The sequence below is a fragment of the Palaemon carinicauda genome, chromosome 38, assembly GCF_036898095.1.
Source record: "Palaemon carinicauda isolate YSFRI2023 chromosome 38, ASM3689809v2, whole genome shotgun sequence".
Lineage (NCBI taxonomy): Eukaryota > Metazoa > Arthropoda > Malacostraca > Decapoda > Palaemonidae > Palaemon > Palaemon carinicauda.
The window spans coordinates 22,903,732-22,930,943 of NC_090762.1; the positions used below are offsets into that span (position 1 = coordinate 22,903,732).

General features: G+C 34.4%; 1 protein-coding gene across 3 annotated transcripts in view; it reads right to left on the reverse strand.

Moving 5' to 3' along the window:
- Window positions 1-1,554: 1,554 nt before the first annotated feature.
- The window catches only part of vimar (visceral mesodermal armadillo-repeats), a 61,026-nt gene continuing 35,368 nt past the window's right edge, over window positions 1,555-27,212 (reverse strand). For 2 of the 3 annotated variants that reach the window (XM_068361944.1, XM_068361946.1), the window contains exons 5-13: window positions 24,443-24,615; window positions 24,127-24,244; window positions 22,244-22,369; window positions 21,919-22,065; window positions 19,624-19,755; window positions 12,125-12,291; window positions 11,043-11,159; window positions 10,282-10,663; window positions 1,555-9,428 (exon numbers count right to left, since the gene is read on the reverse strand). In XM_068361944.1, coding sequence (XP_068218045.1) covers window positions 9,313-9,428; window positions 10,282-10,663; window positions 11,043-11,159; window positions 12,125-12,291; window positions 19,624-19,755; window positions 21,919-22,065; window positions 22,244-22,369; window positions 24,127-24,244; window positions 24,443-24,615 — 1,478 coding nt within the window. In that variant the 3' untranslated portion in view covers window positions 1,555-9,312. The remainder of the gene's footprint in view (window positions 9,429-10,281; window positions 10,664-11,042; window positions 11,160-12,124; window positions 12,292-19,623; window positions 19,756-21,918; window positions 22,066-22,243; window positions 22,370-24,126; window positions 24,245-24,442; window positions 24,616-27,212) is intronic. The other variant, XM_068361945.1, reaches the window with a different exon arrangement.

Consider the following 27,212-nt stretch of genomic DNA (forward strand, 5'->3'; position numbering starts at 1 on the left):
CTCCACCCTTCCTGAAAGGAACAGGCTGTTGGTGGATCAAGGAGTCCTCCTTAACGCCACTGCCTGCCTGTACACGACTCTGCCAGGAGAGATATCACACCCTGCACCGAGTTTCTCAACGAAGACGCCACCTCAGGCATAACCAGTTTTGAGATGGAGACAAGGGAAGTGGTGGAAAGCTCTGCAATGGGTCAAGGATTGGGATTGTACCAGGGACAGTGGAGAACACATTTACCCTTGCCCTTACTTTTCTTACTGAGCCCAGGAACCACGACTTCCAACTCCGGCCCATTGCTGGGCGGGGAGGGGCCAACCAAACCTGAGTTACCAACTACTGAAGTCCCTGTCACCAGAGGATCCACTTTGCCCTTCTCCGACGGCCCCACAGTGAAAGGGGATGCCTGCGAACAGATATGCCTCATACATGAAGCACAAAGAGAGCGCGGATCTATGGCCAACTTTGCCATGAAGCCGTTAGGGAGTATGCCCTTCCTCCAGTAAACAAAAAGTTCATGTTTCAATTCCTTAATCACAAGAACCATACACTTTAAGAGAAAGAATCCACAGTTTTGATGAGTGCTGTCATTTCGTTTGTACATCACATCAGTTGAAGCAAACGTGAGTGATGAGCCGATTGGAAGGGAACCAGGGCTTTTCACACCCTTTTCAGTCTGATGAATGCTTGTTATCCATTTCAACTCAAGCCAAAGTAATCTCCCTAAGTAAAATACGAGAGTTTGTATGAAGCGTATAAAAAAACAGGTATGCCAAATAATTACAGGAATAATCTGCTAATAATCTGTAAATTTTATTTAACTTCTTTACTTTTTTTATTTAGTAGTTTAACAAGACCTCCGAGTCAGGATTTACAATTTTCATTGGACTGTTCTGGTTTGCTCAAGATTTAAAATAAGATTGTTATTTTAAATTCCCTTTAATAAAAAAACCTTAACTATAAAAGTAGAAGATTAACAAAACTTCCTAGATCGATTCTTTTCTTTAAGTTGAAATTTGTTGATGATTAAAGTTCAGACATACAGTACTGTACATATAAAAGGTTGACTGTTTAGCCAACTGTATTTCCTGTATACAAACATTGGATTATGTAGGCTATTCTTCAAATATTTTTGGATTAAAAGAGTGATTTATTCAGACAAGACCAAATCACTTCTCTTGGGAGAAAAAGTCCTAAGTCCAACGATGAATCATTTTAATTTATTAACATATTAATTTCTTCAAAAAGTTTGTCATTAAAAAGTTAATAGGGATGATTGTATAAGTTGCAGCTTTAATGGGATCTCCATTACCCATTATGAACATAGATCCTACGTAGGCAAGTAAACTACATGTATACTAGTCAAGCCTTATGAATTATGGTATATTTAATTAGCTTCTGTATTATAACATACATTAGTAAAACAGTATTGTATAGTATAAGGATCCATGAAACATTTTTCTTTAAAAAGAACAGCTTTATTATTCAAAAGACCAGATTACCAAATTGACAGTATAATAGGACATATACATTCAACATGGTACAATAAAACTGAATAATGCCATGAAAAATCTTTAATATATAAAAAGTAAAGCTTTAGTCTGTTTAAATGAGCATTCAACTAATTTGTCAATACAAAAAACATGAAACATAAAGAAGCCTTGGAGAGATAAGCTGGTCCCTCAGTTGATAACTTCAAAATAAGATCGTTGTGAATCTTCTCCAGTCAGCGTACAGATCTCAAACAACATTTCCTTGTTTAACAGCTCCTAAACTGCAATTCTTTTGCCATCCATTCCTGCTTCCAAATCCAGAATGTGATTCTAGTTGAAAAGCTCTAAATATTCATTACAAGAAATACAAGTTAAATGCCACTCAACTCTCATTCACTCCCTTATCACTGAGGTTACTGTCTTAATATACAGTCTACCTGCTAAACAGTTATTGTAGATTGTGCAGGAAAAGGATAAATTTACTTGGTGGAAGAATGGGTGGGGGAAGTAATCAATATGATCAATAACTTTGTTATTCCCTTCTTGATTAAATATTAAAACAAATCTTGAGTATGGCATTATGCCAGGATGAAAAAAAATTGAAACTTGGGAATTGATACAAAAACTGTGATGGAATAAATAATTGATCTTTTGAACAGAATAAAGGATATAAACATCCCACACCAAATGAAGTACAGTACAGTACAGTACAATAGAGTAATGTTTTCAATATTCCATAAGAGCAAAGTTATTGTAAAATATATCAGGAATTTATGGGAGCTTTCAGTTTACTGTCATTAACTAATGAGGGTTTCAGTTAAGACAAAAAATACTAATAATTTTCATAGATTTCAAGCTTTAAATTAAACCTTTTTTTTTCTAGTACTTGAATATTTAACACAAAATCATATCTGCAGACATTATATCAATAGAGTTAACCTTTCTCGCTTAGATTTAATGATAAACCTAAGATCACTCGTATACTGTTCCATTCAACAAAACTTCTGCATGTCTGTTCCAAACTTAAGATAAATCAAATATACCAGAATATATAATAGAAAATGAGATTACAGTATAAGGTTGCTATGAACAGAATATAATGCTGACTATTAATTCTAGATACAGTATTCATGATTATAAGAATTACAGGAAGGAGCAATCCACAAAACACAAATTATTTAAAAATTCAGCTATCAGTGAACATAATTTTAGTCAATATAAAATAGACAACACAACAGAAACTAAATTTGATCACATCTAAGTACACTATGTCTATTCTCTTCAATTTTACAATGAAATGCTATTAAATACCAGGAGAACTGGCACATACTTTCAGGAAATTATTGAAAAATTATGCTGAATAAAAGCTGCATAAGGAGACAACAACACTGATCTTTGCAAGTTCAAATTCATAAAAGCATTTAGTTTACTTAAAAAGCATGTAACATTAAATAGAAATACAATTATACTGAGTTTTTAACTGTATTTTAGTTGCTAGTACAAATTGTAGCAATTAATTGCAAAAAGCAGGGCCACTTTAATCATAATTAGGAAAAAAGATAAAAGTGCAGTACGGAAGTAGCGAATATATAAACACATTCATTGACATTTCAAAAATACACATAATTTCTTTAAACATCAACATTCACCAACAATATCGGACTTCTAACCTCCTGCTTTAGGACTTCTAACCTCCTGCTTTACCATTAATGTCCATAAGGGTGCTGACACACCAAATGTAGCACAGCCGCTTCCCATGGCTAAAGTAATCTGGGCATTTATACACAATAAGGGTACATCAACTGCCTTGATTCACATGAAAGTACTCTGTTGTGGTCACTTCTACTTGAATAAAGACAGTTAATCTGCACGCATATAAACTTGTAGATCAATTTGGCTCTGAGAATTGGACATGCCAGACTTAGTGTGGCTTAATCCTAAGAGAACTTACAAGTTACTTTCAAACTAGTGAAAATAAATCTAATATCTCCAACACACTTTTTTCCCTTTATAAACTCTGACAACAATTCTTACAGAAATATGTCCAAATGACAAAGATTTTTTAGGAAAACTTTATAATGAATAACTCTTTACCCAAACATTGAGGGTAATCAAAACTTACAAATGTGATCTGAAATATAACAACTATTATAGGAGTAAGGCCCATATTATGTTGAACTTAATACCAATATTGACAATGGTAAAATCAAATAATGATGGAAACACTATGTGGGAAAATATTGCATCATTGGTAGTTTTACAATGTGATTCCATCAACAAAAGAAAGTATACATATTTAAAATACAATTGATCAAATGCCATGTAAAAGATTCTATGTTGTTAACATTACTGTATCTGGAAAGGTAACTTCCTTTTTCCAGGTAAATTTATTGAAGCTTATTAAAGTTGCTGGTGTCTTGTATAATCACAACTAGCCTTCAAACATTTAGCTGTCAAAGTTTGAATTGAACAAAATTACCTTTGTTAAAAACGATTCTTAAATTAAAATGCGTGACTAAAGAATGAATTCCTTTACTTATTAATGCTCTACAAAGCTTCCAATAAACTAAGAAATAACACAAAGTTTCTGTTAGTTGCCAAATATTAACATTAACAACAGCTGTCCATCAGTTACACACGAGTGTAAATTAACAAAACACACAATAACTGTTATACAATCTTGAGTTTCAATGAATAAATGCATTGTTATTTTTAAGTATGTTCTCACACATCAGGGTAGTTTCATTAGTAATAAGAAAAATAGTAAATTTCTATACTCTCAACTTTGGTAAAACATTGCTCTAATGCCTAAATGAAAGACAAGTGCCTCTTTTATATATAGATATATAATATATATACTTTGGTTCCAGTATAATTTGTAATCACTGAATAATGAGAGTTCCATGTCATGATATGTCAACAATCTTTCTCTTGATAACGAATTCCTCCTCTCACTGATCATCACTAGAAACTATTATCACATACATCCTACAAAAGGATAAAAGCCTCTACCTTTATGTTCTTGTCTTAAAGGAATTGGATACAATTTTGCCTTTTTGTGGCATTTGGTACATCAGCAGGGATCTATAGATTAATTCTGAATCAGCAATGATCCATTATGCAAATTCTAAATCCATTAACAGTTTACCCCCCACTAGAATTTAACATAAATATGGTGCACATCCTTAGGTACCTAACATGAACAAGTATGGTGGCTATTTATGACTTGACATACTTTATCATTTTCATTTTATCTTGCTTGGCTAACTATACAAAACTTTGGACAGCCTAGAAGAAAAGGAAAAGTAACTTACAATATTTTACATTGTTAGAATGTTGCATGCTCACTTCAATACTAAGAAATAAAGATACAAATGTAGTAACATATTACAATACCAACAAAGGGTTTACAACCCTCAGAATCCAGCATAGAGCTGTTTTAAACACTTGTGCATCTTTTTTGCTAAACATAAATTTAAAAATGACAAAATTCTGTGAGAGCTAGTCTATCAGGTTGAAGCATTACCTCTACTACTGATGTAGAAAGGCAGTAATCTTTTCTCTCAAACCTGTTTTGGTAAATGGCCAGGATATCTATAAAGTGATTTTGATGATTCTGTTTGAAAATATTCATTGGGTTTCTTGATAATGTACTTTACTTTTCATGGGCCTATTAAGATCTGATGATTTGTGGCCCAAGAAACCATCTTATGAAGTCATTGGCAGAAGTATGCACTCTATCAAGACCCCAGTTTAATCTAGGTTACACATTATACAGTACTGTATAAACTACTTTTTGTTGCCACAATAAAGTGTGCAATGCTAACGCAATTTTATATATGTAAGGCTGATGAGTAATTCACTGCAATTTTAAATAATCAAGTGGTTTTATCAGATTATTATTAAAAAAAACTTACTTAGAGTAATGTACTTTTATAGTCGTGTTCTAATATTTAAACCCCAGCTGAATGTGGCCAAGTCTTGAATATTGTAAGAGGATGTTTCATATATTGCAGCAAATAACGGATATTCAAACTCGAGGATTATCCATTTCAACAATACAATTAATAAAAAATATAGTAGTTGCAAAAGGAAAAGACTGATCAATCGTGCCAATATGTAAGTGCTACCTGAAAGTAACCTATCACACCAAATCTATTCCAACGAAATGTCAACTAGAATAGCAACAAACAATTAAGCACTTCTAGGGAAAAAAAAAACACTTCTGGAAGATTGTCATTGGAAGAATATTGCAGCAGTTACATAGATAAGATTAACTTATATCTCTAAATTAGAACACTGTAATCATACTTTAACGGATCTCATAAATCACATGAGGCTAGTCACAAATTTTCGTGCCTTCGCTTGGATTTGCAGAAGAATAAATAATCATTACTGTACCATGGAGATACAACTGTAATGCCTTATGCAGATATAAAAAACTTAACAAAAACAAAGAAAAATCCTTTATCATCTGAGCAAAAGTAAAAGCAACAAACGCTAAGATAAGCTGGAACATTTATAAACCTTACAATATTTTTTTAAAGAAAACTGTAAGGAAGAGAAGACATCAATGTTAAAAACTGCCTCTTCAGCAAGAGAAAAAAATAGTGCAGTTGTACTAAATATAAAATTGAAAAATGATGTAATTACAAAAAAAGTAAGTTTCATCCATTAAATCTAATAGCTACCAAGCACCCATCTGAGAAAAAAATTTCAATGTACCATATGTTGTAGCCCAGTGCAAATCATGCTAAATTTTAATAATTCAGCTTTTGTTATTTTTTATTCTAGTGACTGCCACATGCAGAAGCATTGGAAACATGCAAAAATTTACAAGAATATACCAAAATACTATATTGTATTAAGCATGTGTTGGACATATGAAATTAAAATAAGTACCGTAATACGTGTACAGGCACACCTAATCCTAAAGTATCTACAAGTGAAGTCTTAAAGAAACTGGGTTTTAGGGAGATCCAAGCACTCACACCTACAGCCAAATGAAACAATCTCTTTAAGAAAATAAATGTTTGAGATTATAAAGGTCATATCAAAGGATATGTTAAAAATAAACAACCAACGTAGACGACAACACTGCTAATTTTAAAAGTAATTATTTACTCAAATTCTAATACCTCTACCTGAGCCTTTGAGACCCAAAAAGCTATTATGAAAACTAATTTGAACCTACTTTAATTGTCTCGGTAAATTAAAGAAAAGACTCATCAAGGCACCCAATACCAGTTAATAATTTCCAGGGTCATTCAAACTACAAACAACATCTATTGAAAATAATGAAATGACAAGAAGTGGGTAATGAGAACTTTCGTAAAGCCTATTCAATATACAAATTTAGCAAAACCAATGCATCATATGCACACACAGGTACTATATTGGTTTTCTTTAAAAGAAATAATTCTTAAAGTAAATAAAAGAGAATTAAGTGAACACGAGGGAACGCTTCATTACCAAAAGAATAAAACAACCAATTACTAGGCATAAGAAGACCTCCCATGCTTGAATAAGGTACTTAGGTAATAATCAACATTAGACACAGTGGTCAATGTCTGCTCCAAAAACGACAACAAACATAAGGTACAGATTGCTACTTTTAACCTCCTAATCTCAAAATAAAACAATATAAGTATTAGTAAGAGAAAAAGGCAAAACTGCTTATAAGAATATATCAGCATCGTTATAATTAAGAGAATGCCAGGCATTGCAAAGCAAAAGTTCTGTAGTTAACTTCCAATAAGGGTCTTCAACTATAAAGAAATATTTCAACAGTGTACAACTTGTAATTTGATAATATTAGTTACTCAAAGATACTATATTAACTTGATTTTACAAATGAAGAATAATTCCTATACTGTATCAAAATTCAATGCCCTCTTAAAAAACGAGACTTCTAATGGATGATAAAACAAATTACAGATCATACTTCAAACCCTGTCTGTCCCATGAAATACATATTAAATGCACAAACAAACCATAGACAACCAAATGGTTACTTATGACTTATTTGAAAAGATCTGGAGAAAGTGCGGAAATGCTCCGACTACCAAGGATATCAGTCAGAATGTGATGGAAAGAGCTACTGCCTTGGAATCCAAACTAACACCAGCCTCATGTCACAGGCATATACATTTTCTGAATAAGCCTTGCTTAACCTTTCTTCTAGATTAATGGAAAGAAAAAAATTCTGAACTAAAAGAGCTCCTAAGGCTAAATTATCACAATTGTCGGTGCTCATTCCATAAGCTTTGATTAACTGTTAAATCTTTGAATACACAAGCTCCAGTTAAATGAATAGAGAAAAACAAACATCTGTGTGAATGCAAAATAAAAAAAAAATTTGCATATTAATCAAATGTAAACAGTATACCGCACTTGTCTTTTTCACCCCGTACATATACAAAATTGCATATATACATTCAATTAATATTTTGATTAAATTTAACACCTAAAATTTTTATACTTTTCACTAGGCCAATAAACAACACACAGACGCTGACATAACATTATATCACAATTGAAAGAAACAGTAACAAGGTGTTACTGCTATAGGTAAGGAGGTACAAACCAGGATTTAGATCCCGTACATGATTATTTGAACTACATCACTGCCAAGGGTCTATATATAAATATTTAATTTACTATATCAATATTCATTATCGATGTATTACTGTACTATGTAATCTATTGAAAATGTCATAAGATTACTTGCATCGTTTATTAAGTACGTGATGTGGGCAAACGAAACCTTCCACCTCAATTCATGTGCTTCAGAAACTACAGTATACCAAGTAATCAGTGATGGGTATGTACAAGCTAATTGTTTACAGTAATAAAAGTAAGGATACTTTCTTAGAAAATATATAGTATATCACTGTGTTATATTAAGGGGAATAACATATCGAATATTGCACTCCAATGAATTTTACTTGCTATCCAACTTTATTAATCAATATGGAATGCAATGGAAGCCAATAATAACAACATCCCCTAATCTAAAGCTATATTTTGGCTTATTCGTCCACAAATGTCATGCTCATGAAAAGCAATGTCAAAATAGAAATAATAAAAACAATAAAAAACTAAGCATATGCTAAGCCCTACAACTGCTTCGTAATGCCAAAAGCCAGAAGTAGAAAACATGCTAATGTGCTGCCGGCTTAGAGAAATATGTGCATGTGTATTTACAAACTCATGTTAGGCTTTACGTTCCAGCTCGTCAACTAGCATTCAACTTTCAATGGATATGCACAATTACAACACGTGAAATAAAACCAAAGTCCAATGCATAAACTTGGGTGACGTTTACAACCTCATAATTGTATTTGGCTACTGTGGAAGTTTTAATTTCCGGGTGTTATTTTTGGGTTTTCTAAATTGCACTGATTTTATTAGTCACATATGATCTTCATGAAGAGGAAGGTATACAAGCCTGTTTAAGAGGACTGGTCCATCCTGTTGAATAAATCAGAAGTCACAGGATGACACAATCAAAAGATACCACTCACACAGTGGACTTCAGCTTGGTTCGTATGGCCCTTAGAGAGTGGTAGGTGATCTAGGAGCTTTTATTTCACAAATAATCCTATAATTGGTTTGGTACTTTCTTTGAATGTTGCAATGCAATTCTTTGAATTTTGAATGGTCATGGATTTTCATTGCCTTTTCAAAGATCACATAACTACCACTCTCTTTACCCCAAACATAAAGAGCAAGGCACAAACTTTCACAGAGCTTCTGTCACATTGTCCTCTGCAAGAATGTAAAACCAACCAACCAATCAAACAATTCTCCTCTTCACCTCAACTACATTTTTTCCTTCAGAGCTGTAGCCAAGCTCTTTATCTGCTCATTCTCATGCTCTGAAAACTTCCCCATGTATTCCTTCAGTTGTTCTGTCTTCAGAAGCTCAAAGGTAGGTTCTGAAATGAAACACTGCCAATTAAATGATATTCACACATAAATGTACAGTATATGCATATGCTGAATATACTCATATATATAGATATATACACAAACACACACATATATATAAATATATATAAAAATATATATGTATATATATATATATATATATATATATATATATATATATATATATATATATATATATATATATATTATTATTATTACTTGCTAAGCTACAACCCTAGTTGGAAAAGCAGGATGCTATAGGCCCAGAGGCCCCAACAGGGAAAGTAGCTCAGTGAGGAAAGGAAACAAGGAAAATAAAATATTTCAGGAAGAGTAACAACATTGAAATAAATATTTCCAGTATAAACTATAAAAACTTTAACAAAACAATAGGAAAAGAAATAAGATGGAAGAGTGTGCTTGAGTGTACCCTCAAGCAAAAGAACTCTAAACCAAGGCAGTGGAAGACCATGGTACAGAGGTTATGGCACTACCCAAGACTAGAGAACAATGGTTTGATTTTGGAGTGTCCTTCTCCTAGAAGAGCTGCTTACCATAGCTAAAGAGTCTCTTCTACCCTTACCAAGAGAAAAGTGGCCACTGAACAATTACAGTGCAGTAACCCCTTGAGTGAAGAAGAATTATTTGGTAATCTGTGTTGTCAGGTGTATGAGGACAGAGGAGAATATGTAAAGAATAAGCCAGACTATTCAGTGTGTATGTAGGCAAAAGGGAAAATGAACCGTAACCAGAGAGAAGGATCCAATGTAGTACTGTCTGGCCAGTCAAAAGACCCCATAACTCTCTAGCGGTAGTATCTCAACGGGTATAAATAAATAAAAACACTGATGTCCTACTCACCATCTGCTGACAAGGCAGTCATCATTGACAAGATATTAGCTATAATCTCCACTGGAAGGAATTGAGTAGGGTTCCCGACGACAAATGTCAAGACTTCCACTAACTTTGTATTCTCAATCATTTCCTTCTTGACATCTTTAGAAAATGCAAGCACCAGAGCCAAGGCTGCTTCATTTACCATCACTGCATGCTCTGAACCAAGCATCAGTACTAAAGGAGCAATGCATCCAGCTGATACCAGTGACTTGATAACCTCATCATTTCCTTCACAATTTTTTATTGTCCAGGCCAGCAAACGACTTGACTCGCCTTGTACACCTGGATGGTCTTTAGTGTAACACCAGCTGACTAGATGGCTTACCACTTTGCTATCCCCACCAACCTAAACAAAAGAAACTCATTATATTTTCAAAATATGACTTCATGAACATTATAATTTGACTACTGCTTTTGAATGGATGAAATTGATTAATTAAAACTGCTATGTTGTACAGTATTTCAAATGAACTTAAAAATTTTCAAACCTGACTTAATTTACAATAATTTCCCTTTGATACCAATACCTTAGGGTATACAAGTCATTTGTGCAAAAAATATTCATTAATGCTTTCAATTAGGTAGGGTAAAACATTTTCTTAATATTAGTGACAATCATTTACGTTGTCCTCCTTTAGACTACAGCTTTTCAAAAACTTAACACTAGAAAAAAAAAAAAAGCCTTAAGTTGATCCACTGCTAATTTCAGAGATTTCAAGTCTCACCTTTACTGCTGCTTCACTTTGTCCATCAATGATCATACGAAGAGTTGCCAAAAGCTTGAACACCACTGGGAAAGTTTCAATTGCAGTTGCCATTGGAAGCAGTACATCCAGAACGCCCTTAAAGATAAAATTGACATTAATTACTATTGCAATGAATGGACGAATTATTTCAGCTTACAAGAATATAGTATCAAAACTGTTAGGATCTCATATACTGTTGAAGGAAAAATACAAAGATGTGAATCAAAGATGTTATGCCGATAATACTTTTGTAAGTTTGATAAGTGATTATAAGGATTAAACAGATCCAAAACTTTGTTTCTAATTAAACTAACAAGTATTTTTTTTTATTTATTTTTTTTTTTTAGTAATAAATACACTTCTTTTGAAGTACTCGTGAATATTAATCCATCAGCTAGCTGTAAGTTTTTCTTTAAACTATCCATACAGATCATTGACTTAATATTTTGTTTCTTGGGAATAAAGCATTATTCCCCAAAAGTTATTTGCATCTCTGGGCTATAAAAACAAGCGTGCAATAAAAATTTGTAGTTAGTATTTCTACCTAGATGAAAGAAACAGGGCCTCCAGTAAAGTGCAAATTCTTACCCCCTTTAGTCACCTACTGCTGCTACCTAATGTTCTTTGCTTTATGAAAGTGAATTAAAATGCATCTGCAGTTCCACTCATTCATAACACAGTGGATTATACTGGTACTGCATATGAATTCCACTCTAAAAAACAGTAGTTTATGTTTGTTAAACAACTTTGCATTCAAGAAATAAGGAATAGTTATTCAACAGTACATATTTTTGATATTGTAAAGCTGACTTGCCATTCAGAATGAAGAAAAATTCAAGTGCTAAACTTTCAGCTCCTTGATGGAATTCATGCTCGACCAGTGGTTCATAGGCCATATATAAATTATGCCTCATTTAATTCACTCTGAGGAATGCCTACTACTTGTGAAAAGAAAGAACTGAACAATCTTCAACTACTAACCAGCTGTGAAACAACTTTTCTGGAGAATGCATTATCACCAAAATAACTACCGACTGCTGTACAATGAAAGAAAATCTCACCTGTTTCACCAGTTCTGGTTTGTTTTGTCTAGCAATGCTTAGATTACGAAGGGCAGAGAGTAGAGCATGTTGTAGTCGAATATCTCCTTCCCCAGAGTTATGGCTTGAAAGAACTTTGAGCAATTTTTCTGCAATACCACTTTCAACCATCTGGATACAGTGAGCATCTGAAATACAGTATTATATATGTACTGTTGAGCAATTTTTTTATGGCTAAACTGGAGTACCGAGACAAAAATGCATATGCAGAGACAGCCTGAATAACTAAAAGGGTGATGGTTTACGTTTGAAATAGGAAAAGAGGGATTTCTGGAATTCTTCACCCAAGTTGCAACTAACAGCATGAATGAATACAAGTCCAATAAGTTATGAGTAATATCTTTTAAATGAAATACAGCAAAGATAAAATTACATCACAAGGTACTGTACCTACAGTAGTATACATTGAGAAAAAAAATTTCAAGTTCTATTCATAAGAAACATTAGCACTTTGAATTTGCTAGTTTGTATTCTTGCCTTCTCTGCTTTACCATTCATTATACTTACTGTATACAGTAATACCTCAAAATGCAAAAGTTTCTGTATAGGAAAAATTCACGATACGAAACGAGATTTGCTTGACCGACGAAGAATAATTATTAAATTCACGTGCCACAAAACTGGAAACTCACCTCCATCGACTTGCTTTCCCATTGATGCTAGTTACCTCCGTAAGATTTTGCTCTTCTATTTCATATCAATAAGTACATTTATAAGTTAAAAAACACAATGAACACTACTGTACAGTATGTACGTACGTACAATGCTACTAAATACAGTACAGTATATCAAAACCTTAGCGATATATTTTTCTTTCATTTCAGTAAATAATAGATTGTAACATTTTTTTTTCTTTTAATGTCATGATTATTCATTTGCAATTAACTTTACATCCATAAAGTACATTTTTAAATTAAAAAACACAAAGAGTAGATTTGTATTGTATATACTGTATATGAATGCACAATGCTACCACACATATCAAACACATCAACAATATATTTTCCTTTCATTTCGGTAAACAAATAACAGGTCGCAACAAATCTTTTCCTTTTAATGTCATCATTATTTACAATTAATTTTATAACAGTAAGCATATTTTTGAATTACAAAACACAATGAATAGAACTGTATTGTATGTACGAACACACAATGCTACTACGCATATCAAAACATTAGCGATATATTTTACTTTCATTTTGTTAAATAAATAACAGATCGTAAAAATTTTTCCTTTTAATTTCATGATTATTTACTTACAATTAATTCTATATCAATAAGTACATTTTTAGATTAAAAAACGCAATGGACGAACAGTAATGTATTGTGTGGATGTACAGTATGTATGCACACAAAATGCTACTATGCATATCAAACATTAGAAATATATTTTTCGTTCATTTCAATAAATATATAACAGTTGAAAACTATTTACTGAAGAATGAAAGTTTATTCATTAAACAAAGTACAGTGTATGTACATATTTCATCAACGAATCTTGCTTGTATTGCAATTTTTCTCTAAAGGTTCCTAGTCCTTACCAGAGGTTGATATGGGGTCAGTTTGATTTGATTATCAGATATAAACTGAATACATCTCACTAGAGATAGCTGTTTCCCAGTGAAACAGGAGAGAATATTTTTCCTCTTCAAGAGACTATACAGTTATTTTTATTCTTTCTTAGTGAAGAAAGACATTTTACTCTTTCTAAATCTTTCTCAGTGGACAAAGATTTTTTCAAACTCTCTTAGTGAAGACTTATAGTCATGTGATTTTATAAATCATATGATTGTATTATTCGCTACAAAGTTTATGATTCCCTTTTAGATGACAGTTCCTGACAGTTGAGTAGCCAGGTTCTGTAGTCTTAAGGAGTCGCTAATAATGGTGACAGCTCCATGCTCCCAGTATATTGCATAGCTCTATGAATACAATGCAAATACAGGTTGAGGGAACCAGCAGGCATTGGTGGTCTCTGGCATTGTCCCCCCCCCCCATTAAGTTTACAGCATAGATGTTGTTTTATGGGGGCTTTTTGTGGCGTCGTTGCTTATGGGTATCTCACATTTTGGGGCATTGTTGCTCCTGGACTCATTGTTATTAGAACAACTTTGCTTCTGACTTTTATGCCCATGGTTATATGATAGTTTCCAGTGACCTTGGGGTAGTTGGTTGCATTTGAAGTTGGGGTTTCTTGACCATTTCATAAATTTGTGCTTCTGGAGTTATAGTATATGCAGTTGTTTTATTCTGGATTTGGTATTATCTTTCGTAGAATATTTATTTGGAATTTTTTCTCCTGAATTTGTATCTTTTGAAATTATCATTACACTAGAGGGTTTAGTAGTTCTACACATCCTGAATTTATTGCAATACGGAAGTAGTAGCAAGGATTGTGTTTTTTGAAGTCCGCTTTTTACTTGCAGTACCACTCTCTAAAAACTTTTACATCAGGGTTAACTCTTCCAGAATACCTTTTCAGCGAGTAGTGAATTCTTCTTATATTTTCTCAAGACCTCTTTTAATGGTTGGACCAGAACCATATTTAGATCTCTATTTTACTTTTTACATTCTTATTGTACACAAAGCAAGCCTAAAGACAAGGTTGGGATTATACTGTCATAACAATGGGTATATGTACATACATTTGTTTTAACTTTATATTGTTTTATTTCATTTGTAAAAGATGTGAGATTGGAAGTATGTTTAGGACTAGAAGGATGGATATATTGGCTTTGTGTGAGACAAAGATAAAAGGGAAAGGTGAAGTGATGTTTGGTGGAATGTCTGGTAGAGTGTCTGGGATTGAAAGGGGAAGAGCAAGAGGTGTGACTTTATTACTGAGTGAATGGATGACAGGTAAAGTAGTGGAATGGAAAGAGATATCATCTAGGTTAATGTGGGTAAGGGTTAGGTTTGGTAGGGAATGTTGGGCTTTTGTCAGTGTGTATGGGCCAGGTTGTGAGAAAAGTGAAGAAGAGCAGAATGAGTTCTGGAATGAATTAACTAGGTGTGTAGAAGGACTTGGTTGAAGGAATTATGTATTTGTCATGGGTGACTTAAATGCTAGAGTGGGCGCTGGAGAGGTAGAAGGTGTCATTGAGAAGTATGGCATACCAGGTGAAAATGAGAGTGGTGAGAGACTAGTAGATATGTGTGTTGAGCAAGAGAGGGTGATAAGTTCTAGCTTTCTCAAGAAGAAAGATGAAAACAAGTATACATGGGTAAGAGTGGCAAATGGAACAGTGGTAGAAAGGGCGTTAATGGATTATGTGTTGATAACTAAAAGATTGTTTGGAAGATTGAAAGACGTGCACGTGTTTAGGGGTAGGGCTAACGGTATGTCTGATCATTTTTGGGTGGAAGGAAAATTAGTTGTAGCAAAAGAGTGGGGGAATAGAGTAGGTGGATGTAAAAGGGAGCTAGTGAGGGTTGAAGAGCTAATAAAACCGGGGGTAAAAAGTAAATATCAAGAAAGGTTGAAAATGACATATGACGAAGTGAAAGTAAGAGAAACGGGTAATTTAGAGGAGGAGTGGAAGTTAGTAAAAGAAAATTTTGTTGGTATTGCAAGTGATGTGTGTAGCAAGAAGGTTGTTGGAGGCAGCATGAGGAAGGGCAGTGAATGGTGGAAGGAAGGAGTGAAGGTAAAAGTGGAAGACAAAAAGAGGGCTTTTGAAGAATGACTGCAGAGTAATAGTGTAGAGAAGTATGAAAGATATAGAGAGAAAAATGTGAAGTAAAGCGCAAGGTAAGTGAGGCAAAGAGGGCAGCTGACCTGAGGTGGGGTCAGGGAATAAGAAGTAATTTTGGAAAGAAGTGAAGAGAGTAAGGAAGGCTGGTTCAAGAATTGAAGAGACAGTGAAAGATGGAAATGGAAGGTTGTTAAAAGGAGAGGAGGCAAGGAAAAGGTGGGCGAAATATTTTGAAAGTTTATTGAATGTTAAGGATAATAGGGAGGCAGATATAATTGCTGTTGCAGGTGTTGAGGTGCTGGTGATGGGAGATGGGAATGAGAGAGAGATTACAAAAGAGGAAGTGAGGAGAGCACTAGATGAAACGAGAGTAGGAAAAGCATCTGGTATGGATGGTGTGAGAGCTGAGATGTTGAAGGAAGGGGGTGTGACTGTACTGGAATGGTTGGTGAGATTGTTTAATATGTGGTTTTTGTTGTCAATGGTACCAGTAGATTGGGTTTGTACATGTATTGTACCACTATATAAGGGTAAGGGAGATGTGCATGAGTGTTGTAATTCCAGGGGTATTAGTTTGTTGAGTGTGGTGGGAAAAGTGTATGGTAGAGTACTGATTAATAGGATTAAGGATAAAACAGAGAATGCAATCTTAGAAGTATAGGGTGGTTTTAGAAGAGGTAGGGGTTGCATGAATCAGATTTTTACAGTTGGGCAGATATGCGAGAAATATTTAGCAAAAGGTAAGTAGGTGTATGTTGCGTTTATGGATCTGGAGAAAGCGTATGATAGAGTTGATACGGAAGCAATGTGGAATGTGATGAGGTTATATGGAGTTGGTGGAAGGTTGTTGCAAGCAGTGACAAGTTTCTACAAAGGTAGTAAAGCATGTGTTAGGATAGGAAATGAAGTGAGCGATTGGTTTCCGGTGAGAGTAGGGCTGGCACAGGGATGTGTGATGTCGCAGTGGTTGTTTAACTTGTATGTTGATGGAGTGGTGAGAGAGGTGAATGCTCGAGTGCTTGGATGAGGATTGAAACTGGTAGACGAGAATGACGATGAATGGGGGGTAAATCAGTTATTTGCGGATGATACTGTACTGGTTGCAGACGCGGAAGAGAAGCTTGCCCGATTAGTGACAGAATTTGGAAGAGTGTGAGAGAGAAGGAAGTTGAGAGTTAATGTGGGTAAGAGTAAGGTTATGAGATGTACAAGAAGGGAGGGTAGTGCAAGGTTGAATGTCATATTGAATGGAGAGTTACTTGAGGAGGTGGATCAGTTTAAGTACTTGGGGTCTGGTGTTGCAGCAAATGGTGGAGTGGAAGCAGATGTACGTCAGAGAGTGAATGAAGGATGCAAAGTGTTGGGGGCAGTTAAGGGAGTAGTAAAAAATAGAGGGTTGGGGATGAATGTAAAGAGAGTTCTGTATGAGAAAGTGATTGTACCAACTGTTATGTATGGATTGGAGTTGTGGGGAATGAAAGTGATGGAGAGACAGAAATTGAATGTGTTTGAGATGAAATGTCTAAGGAGTATGGCTGGTGTATCTCGAGTAGATAGGGTTAGGAACGAAGTAGTGAGGGTGAGAACGGGTGTAAGAAATGAGTTAGCAGCTAGAGTGGATATGAATGTGTTGAGGTGGTTTGGCCATGTTGAGAGAATGGAAAATGGCTGTCTGCTAAAGAAGGTGACGAATGTAAGAGTTGATGGGAGAAGTACAAGAGGAAGGCCAAGGTTTCGTGGATGGATGGAGTGAAGGAAGCTCTGGGTGATAGGAGGATAAATGTGAGAGAGGCAAGAGAGCGTGCTAGAAATAGGAATGAACAGCAAGCGATTGTGACGCAGTTCCGGTAGGCTCTGCTTCCTCCTCCGATGCTTTGGAAGACCGCGGAGGCAGCAGCAGTAGGGGATTCAGCATTATGAAGCTTCATCTGTGGTGGATAATGTGGGAGAGTGGGCTATGGCACCCCTAGCAGTACCAGCCGAACTTGGTCAAGTCCCTTGTCAAGCTGATATTTGATATACAGTACAGTATATGTGGGCCATCACTATCCATGCTATTACATTATCCCCGTATCAATATTCAACAATTACTTTTGATTTACTTTCGCTTGGCATCATCTTATCTCAAGGTTACTGCTGTATTGCAATTATGTGCACAAACAGTGTCAATAACACGGAGTTATATAATTTTCTTAACATCAGCACCAATATGTTAAAGGGTATCACAGTTTCCATACAGTTTGTTTATAGACCTCATTATTAGTTATCATAGGAACTCTCTCTCTCTCTCTCTCTCTCTCTCTCTCTCTCTCTCTCTCTCTCTCTCTCTCTCTCTCTCTCTCTCTCTCTCTCTCTCTCTTGGACATTTATAAGAAATTCCTTGTATCATTACTTGATGTTTCATATGGGAATATTAGTAACGCATCAAATGGAAATCCTTTGATTTGCCTCTCGCCTTCCGCCAGAAATATGACGCCATCAGGCTTTTTTTTGTAATATACGTTAAGTTGTACTATCTCATAACTACTGATACAGAATACCAAAACACTTGATATCGTTACTCGGTGTTTTGATGATAGGAACACTGTAATAAGATTACTCTGTAACACGCCAAAAGGAAATCATTCGGCTTGCCATCGTGCTTCCCCCAGAAATACGTCACAAGGCATGTGACGTAACCTCTACAAAGAATGACTTGAAAAATATGTAAATACCTTTTCTTTTTTCTTGCAAGGAATGAAAGAAAATACTAACGTAGCAAGCAAACGTATTTCATTTTCATAATGTAAAAGGAAATATATTAATTTTAAGAAAGTATTTGTCCTATCAGTGTACTTTCTTTAGATACATATCAATCTATCATCAGAAATTAAATAAAACTAGAACGAAGTCAAATTTATGCTAAGTAGTACTCATAACAACCAATACAGACCCACAAAATACTTTGTATTGTTACTTGATATTTCGATGATGGGAATACTAATACTAATCGTTAGCCTATTGGAAGGAAATCACTCTATTGCCCAGTCACTTTCTGCCGGTGACGTCACCAGACTCATGATATGAACTCGACAGATATTAAAACATTTCTTAATGTACCGATTTCTGAAAATGAATACTGTATATTAATTAAATAAAATGCAAATTTACCAAGATTTTATACAAGAAAATAAATTATTTCCAAGGAAATATTTGTCCTATTAGCGTAGTATTTCTGATAGACTTGTGATGTCATTACCCTGAAAAAAATTGTCGCAAAGTCGAACAGTCATAAGTTGACGACTACCTGTACTTGGGTAGCAACCAAAGAAACATACTTTTCCAAGAGGGGAAGAAGAAGCTTTCTTACTCCTCACACCGGTTATTTATGTTGCAATACTGTCCCCAACATGAGACGCAAAGAGAATGTCAATACTAATCAATGAGAAACAATTTTCATGAACAGTCTATGCAATAGTAGCTAACAAATCCAGAGGATGACATATTTAAACATTTGAGAGCACTAACATTTAAACAATCTGGAGAAGGGGTAGATAGTGAAAATGTTACAACACACAGACTGTAAAGACAATGAGAGACAGGGACACCACAAATTATTTTCTTGCCATTAACTGCTAGATATTGCATTACTTTACTAGTCACAAGACAGTTGAAAGGAAAGAAAATGGGAAAATGTTTAGATTTTACAGGTAAATATCAATAAAACCTCTCTTCTAAAGAAACAATATGATCATCAGTGGAGGTTCATAGAAATAATAAACTTACCACTTCTAGCAAAATTCCCCATTGCAAGAGCACCAGCAATCTGCAGATCCTCTAAATCCGAAGTGAGCCAATCCACTAATTCTTTGTACACAGAGCCATTACCGCCATCATAGATGATGTTCATACTCTCATCTGTTAAAACAAAGGAAGAAAAGATATAAGAATTTCAATGAACTTTCTAAAATGACATCTAATCCCACATATGTTAATAAAATTCTGATGTTCAGTAGCTCTTACAATTACCTATTGAAATGTACTCTGGCTGAAAACGTTGCACCAGGGAAATAAGTACATAAATGAACTAATTCTGACAAAGGTTCATTAATATTCCAAGCTTTTCATCAATATTTCAGTTTCTGTATTTTTTACTGAACTTGCCTACTGAAAATCTTGTAAAACTTCTAAAACTACTTCGCCTTTAAGTTGTTTTATCTACTTTCTAATGAAAATACTGTACATGAATGATATTTATTATAACAAGATTAAAATCCCAGTAAAGTACATATACTAGCGTTTGCTTAAAAGAATACAGTAGAATACAATTAGAAACCTTAATGTACAGTAGTTAGACCATGAAAACCACAAAACATTTATCTATTTCAGAAGTCACATCATTCATATATAACAACATTTTTGTTTCCAAATAGTGGTAGTAGCTGTGAGTGCACACACACACACCACTTGGCCATGTTAGGCATTCATCAATCCAATGTTTGACTTGTTGAAAACTATCAAAAGATTAGAACAAGATTTTTAATGCTATAATCACATCGTCTTCTACTATTCATCTTTTACACCTTAATTTTCTCTTGGAACTTTACTGGGTGATAAATCTTTGGATTTCAACACTTGTACAGTCAGTGTTTTTTTCATCAGCTGGCCTCAGGTTTTCCAGCACATTTTATATGTACGGTACTGAAATAATTCTGAAGTGTTTTTCTATTGTTTTTTTTTCTCTCTAATATTTGACGTTTAAAATTTTTGAGATCCATAAAGTAGGTTTATGGAATATCATTAAGTCGGTAATGATCATTAAGGAGAAATATCTGCAACTGCACACAATTAATTTTCACCTAGGAAGAACCACCTGTTCTGTTTATTTCAGGATGCAGCAGCAACTTACACAACTTACAGATGCAAACACCATTGCCTCACCACCACTGTCCTTGTCTAGTCCACCACAATAACTTAGGTATGAGGGTATTCTATTCCTGCATTCTAGCTGTGGGCAAGTTCCAATCACAACACAGCTCGATATGCTCTTGGATATTCCTAAAATGAGGCATGGTTCTGCAGCATCATCCCCTTGGAATTTATTAGGCACAAGTTTTATCTCAAGATGGCTGTCTGGATTACATTCAAGTCAGCCAAAGATTGTGAATGGGAATGAAACCAAAGTTGAAACAGTAACAGGCATAACAGCTAGGAAAAGGAATAGTCAATATCACACCCACGACCATGAATCCTTGAGCAGTAGCAGTTTACTTTCCAAGACATCTGCAGCAGAAGACAGTGCCTACTAAGTTGCTTTGAATCTGCCAGTAGTAGCAATTATCAAACTAATGCTCCAACTACGAGACAGGAAACAGACAATCCAGATGACCTGTCTTAGGAAAAGAGTAGCACTAATTTCCAGATGTGACAAGAATGTCAGTGACTGAGATAGTTGGACAGCATCTAAACTGTGCCGCCGCCGCGCCCCCCCCCCCCCCCCCCCTCTACAGATAGCCAGAACATCATTCCACTTTGTACAGGAGGATTAAAGACATCGACATACTGTTTTTTGTTAAGCATATGTAACCACAAGACTTCATAACAGAGCAGCACTTCTGCTCTTAGGACAGGACTCCAGCCTGAGTGAAATAGCATAAGACCAGCAAGCTAGTAGTGGAAGAATTAGGATAACAGTGTAAAAGAGTTTATCCCAGATCCACTTTCTGTCGTTGTAGAATAAGGTTTCCTATGTCTTGACCTCCAGGGACTCTTGGAAAAAGTAAGAGAAGAGGCTTGCTTTATCCAGCAATTATGGTGCACCTTTAAATTGAAGCGGCGGTGGCAAGTGAGCAGCAGAGAGAAGGTCCAGCAAATTATACTGCAGACCTCTGGCTACACATTATTCCTTTGTCTGCAACCAAATTCCTATCAAAGGTATCAGTTATTAATATTTCAAAATTCAAAACAATTTGGTTTGATTACTCTCTGGAATGCTATTAAACCTATGGTGCTTTTTTTTTTTTATAGAAAGTAATGGGTATCAACCACACCCTAAAATAACTAGATTAAGAGAATCCTTACCCCCTACGAGAATGAGTACAATAAGATCAGTGGCAGTTTTTATAATTGGTGGTGATAATTCAGAGCTCGGACTGTTACGATGACGCCTTACTACCTCTACAACAGCCTCGCAAATTCCTCCTTTAGCTACTTGAGTCTTGACACATTCTGAAATTGAACAAACAATAATTTGATTTGAAATCCACAGAATGTTGTTTAGTTACAATGCTATTTAAAAGAAATTGACAGAACTAGGCATTTGATAAATATACTGTATATAGCTTTCTTTGTCATAGAATGATAGCAACAGGAGACTAAAAATAAATTAAATGATGCTTGTAATCACCTGTTTCCGCAATATTAGTAATAAGCTCTAATGCAGTCTCTGTAACCTCAGCAGACTCATTTATCTTCAGGACACGCACCAGCTGTGGTGTAATATCTCGTGATACCACTAATCCTCGTCCAACCACTAAAATTGAAGAAAAAAATATTTAAGTTTCAATTATGGGCATAGATAATTTCTTATTAAAGTAACATTATTATTATCACTGTGAAAGTAATTCAAACAAACTAATTTATTGTATATAATTTCTTGCTCTTTGAGTGAGACCAAAAGATTCATTCTTGAAATGCTGTAGGATGAAATCGTGCAAAGAAAGAATTGTGACTGAACACCCAAGAAAAATGTTTGTAATATAAAGGGAATAAAAAGTGACTGACAAAATGTAACAGATTGAGGCTTTTTAAACATTGCTAAGAACCTTGATACTGACTCTGGTGCATATGTGAGTACACTACATCCAAGGTACAATATAACCTTGCAATAAAGGACATATTTAAGATCAAATCCAGATAACCAGTCATGTCCAGGTGGTATAAAAGTCACCATAAGAAAATGATGTACATTAGTTCTTAAATAATTAAATTTATTTACATAAAAGTAACTAAATAATTTTTACGTTATTGTCATATTTTCATAATAAATAGCCTATTTCAGAAAAACAGTAATTCTATAATGAAATAAAAATTTCTCTTTGCAAGCCAAGCTGGGAAAATATAAATACTGTCAGCTGATTTCAAGCTACCACCATCGAGGATATGAGCACACATAACATAAACTATAGGTCTCTTAATATAATTTCCAAACTTATTTAAAACATCTTTATATAATAAATATTACAGTAACACCAATACACTATGTTATCAATAACTAGTTTTCATAGTTTATAAAAAGCTATTAGTATTATTACTGCAGTTATCAATTTGATGTATAAATGCATCTTTTTATGTTTGTTTGTTTGTTCGTTCGTTGAGATTGGCGATGAAACGTAAACAAAATAATGATGCCCATAAACGTAAAATAAATATCTTCCCTTTGGGCGTTGTATGATATAGAATCAACTTTATTTCATTCATTTTTAATTTCTCAGGATACAGTAAGTAAAACTATGTTTGTATTAACACCCTCTTTACATATCCAATACCTAGCCGTCACTAAACACAGATGGTTTTTGTAATTTAGTAGCCATCTTATACTGTACCATAGATATGAAATAAATTAATTAAAATTTGGCTTGATTTTTAACTTACTCTTGTCTGAAGGCAGTTTTATGCATGAAAATATATGATACAATATTTACATTTATTGACAAATATAGCAGCCATATACAACTTTTTATGATTTTGTTGGATTTTAATCATTGGGAAAAAAGTACAGTAGTTTCAAGATTGCCTACTAGTGATTCTCAGTGTTGTAATTATTTTACGCTAGCAGCTATCTTTGTTTTTGTGAGTTTTACCTTATTTACATTCAGCCAAGGGCAAAAAATGAAAGCGTGTTAATCTCAGCTGCTTGTTTTGATGTTACCCCAAGTGTTGTGGATACAGTAGTCCTACTTACAAATTGGTAGGATTTTGCTAGATTTTATGCTTTGGGAAACATACAGTATTTTTTACATAAAAAAATCAGGGATAATGGAGAGCATTTTTCCCATTATAGAGATTAGTATTTTACCATGGACCTACACTACTTCCTCATTCTTACTTTCTGTCCATTCCCTTTTCCATTTCTCAATCATTTTAAGAATTGTCAGTACATGAAATTTACCTCTAATATAAATATAAAATTCTCTGGCTAGAGACTCCTCTGAAGAGTATAAATTACTTGCTAAGGAAAGTTTTCCGCAAGCAAATCCTAATAAAATTACCACTTGATATATCACTCACCTGTATCAGCCATACAAGTGAGGGACAGGAGGACATGAGTAGGAATATCTTCATCTTCGGCAAATTTGTCCAAATACTGGCAAAGGACATCAACCAGTTCAGCTTCCATTGACTGATCCTATAAAGCAAAAAAAAAAAATTATCCAAAACAATGAAGTGGAAGAAACTCTGACTGTTCTGGAAGAAAATATTTGACAAAGAGTGTTTATCAAAGTGTTTCTTGAGGACTTGGTGACTAAACTGAGTGGGAAATGATGCATTTAGAATAAAATCACTGCATTTTGAAATGTTCAAAACTTCTAAATATCAAACATACCTGGACTGTGTCATATGAGTTTAAGAGATTGAGAAGGAATCCGGTGGAAACAAGACGCAACTGGTGGTCATCAGGTGAGTTTGGAAGATTTGCAGCCCTTTGTAGAAGTCCTAAGAGCTGTGCAGCTCCACCAGACTCCATCACACTAACACGGCCACCATCTGGAAGATACACTGTAGTCAAGAAAACGTTGAAAAATATTAACAAAAGAAGTAGCATTGCCAAAAAAATGCTATAAAAATGTACAATCAATACATAAATTCACTATGCTAATACAGCAACTAGATTTGCAAGACTGGATGTTCAAAGTACAGTACTGATGATAAAATAAGAGTGGATGAAGGCTTAGCTAAAACAGTATCATAAGGTCCACTACTGTATACAATACCAACTATCATGAGGCAGTAATTATCAGTAAATTATTCCCATAACCATAACAACTCCAAGTTCATTCTCCATTTCCTTGAGAGAAGCAATGCTGCTTCTCAAATTCATGTACCTGACAAAAATGAGTAACTTAACCCTAACTACATGTACTGAAAGTTTCTTAGCATTACTACACAAGAATTTCATACTAAAATAATACTTCATTTCAAATATGCTTCAATACTTCTCAATTAAAGTTCAACTTATCAAAAATTAATTTTTCTTTTAAATAATAACAAATTAAGGTTTAAAAAGCAAATTTATTTTAAATATGTCATTCAATGATTACATGAATGAAACTCAATTATAAAAAGCATATATGATGACATGGTGGGTGAACAGCTGTTTCTACTGATGGAGGTAAAAGGCAAATAAATTCTTTATCAAAGAAACACACCAACTTTCCCATATCCATAGGGAAGTGGAGAGAAGCCTGTTGACTAAAAAAGTACTTTTCACGCTGCTAGTCATGATTTCTAGTCAGTCACTGTGTAGAGGGAGGCAACTGATCTAAACCATAGAGCCTATTAGCTGAAGGAGAGTTTACCTTTTATTCTAGAGAGCAATATAGATGTATTCTACAGTACAACAATGCAGTATGTGGTCACTGTTTAATTTAAATGAAAAGATGACAATCAAATGAGATAGAGCAGGCAAATTATTTAAAACAAACTAAAGTCAGCCAAGACAAAAATACCAAGCTAGGAAGCACTACCATAGTAAATTTGTAGTGCTAGAAGTATTAAGCATAAAAAATTAAAATACTTGAGGAATATTGGCAAGATCAACACGGCACAGAATGATAAGGCAGACAGTCCATAAGTGACCTGTATGAAATAGAAGAGAAACTTACCATTAATGAAGAATAAAAACACTGCACAAAGAGCAAATCAGAAGCTCCTCATAAAATATGAAAAAGGTCTATAATGCTAATAACATGAATAAGTAAAAGGACAAATTATGGAAGTGTCAGTTTAACATACTGTAACATTGTCATAAATGATTTTGAGCCAGGTTTTCCAATTGCGGTGATAAACATGAAGTAAGCTCATCTCGCACTTCACTATCCTCTGCTCTTTCTCTTAAACCACAAGAATGAGGAAATATTCATCGATTATTTTTTTCCAGAATTTCCATGTCCTTTCTGCAGATCTTTATGCTGATACGTACTTCCATATCTTTATTTTATTGAATTACCATTCCTCTACTCTCAACCCATTTCAATCTTTTAAAACTCAGAAAGTCTTATGTTTCATTCCATGATTACCATTTCTCTTCAGCAGTTCATCATTTACATCAGGAATTTCCTATGATATTGTGGCCATTAACTTTAACATTCTAGTCACACCTTACGAAAATCTTGATTTGAATTGTTGGTCCTCATGTCCTTTTTGCATACAATATTATAGAATTAACAAAAGTTTGACCCTCTCTCTTTTCATGTCACATATGCCACAGCTACACTCTTTTCTTAGCAACTCTAAACATGTTTAAAATTTCAGTCCATCAGAATTGTTCTACTTCAAAGACTTCATCTACTGTAATATTCTTATCCACTCCTCTTCTTTATTTGGTCTTGTCATAAATTTAGAACAAAGAAAACCTTACCCCGGGTATATTTTGGGCATATCTTGTGACACAATCTGTTGCATAGTGTATAATACTGTGTTCAGCCTTCCTACAATAGCCACTTCTCTGACTACTTTTTCCTTCGCTTACTTTCCAGACATAAGCTGTATGTATTTTACTTTGCTGACCTTTATTCCTCTCTTTTTCATTCCACTATTTCACATTTTGAAAATTTCCCCTTTCTTTCTTTCTCAAGTTCAACAGTCTACACTTGTTATCGACACACAGAAACTCCAAGAGACCTCCTTTGTTTTAAATTCATCATGGCTTCATTTGTAACTGTGATAAATGGTAATAAATGGGGCACCAATCCTGGCCAGAAGATAACACTTGTCTCAATTAGAGTATTTCCAATACTTTGTTTCTCTAGGTACTTTGCCAAAAGCATTTTCATGATGAATAGGTATGGGAAATAATATCTTCCTCTTTGCATAACTTTTGCCATACTTACCCTCTTATACTACACTTTTTTGTGGACTTCTCTAACTTCAAGCCAAACTGACAATTGCTGAGTTTTATAATTTTGTTTGGTCTTTACTGGGCAGCTCATCATTTTTAAGACTCAGTTTTATTCCTCTACAAGTTCCACTTTGCATGGCATTAAGTAATAGCCACCCTTAGCAGAATTATACACTTAGCTAAAAATGAGAATCATGCAAATGAGTAAACATCTTTCTGCAAAAGTTAAATACATAATTAAAAAGATAATGTCTTC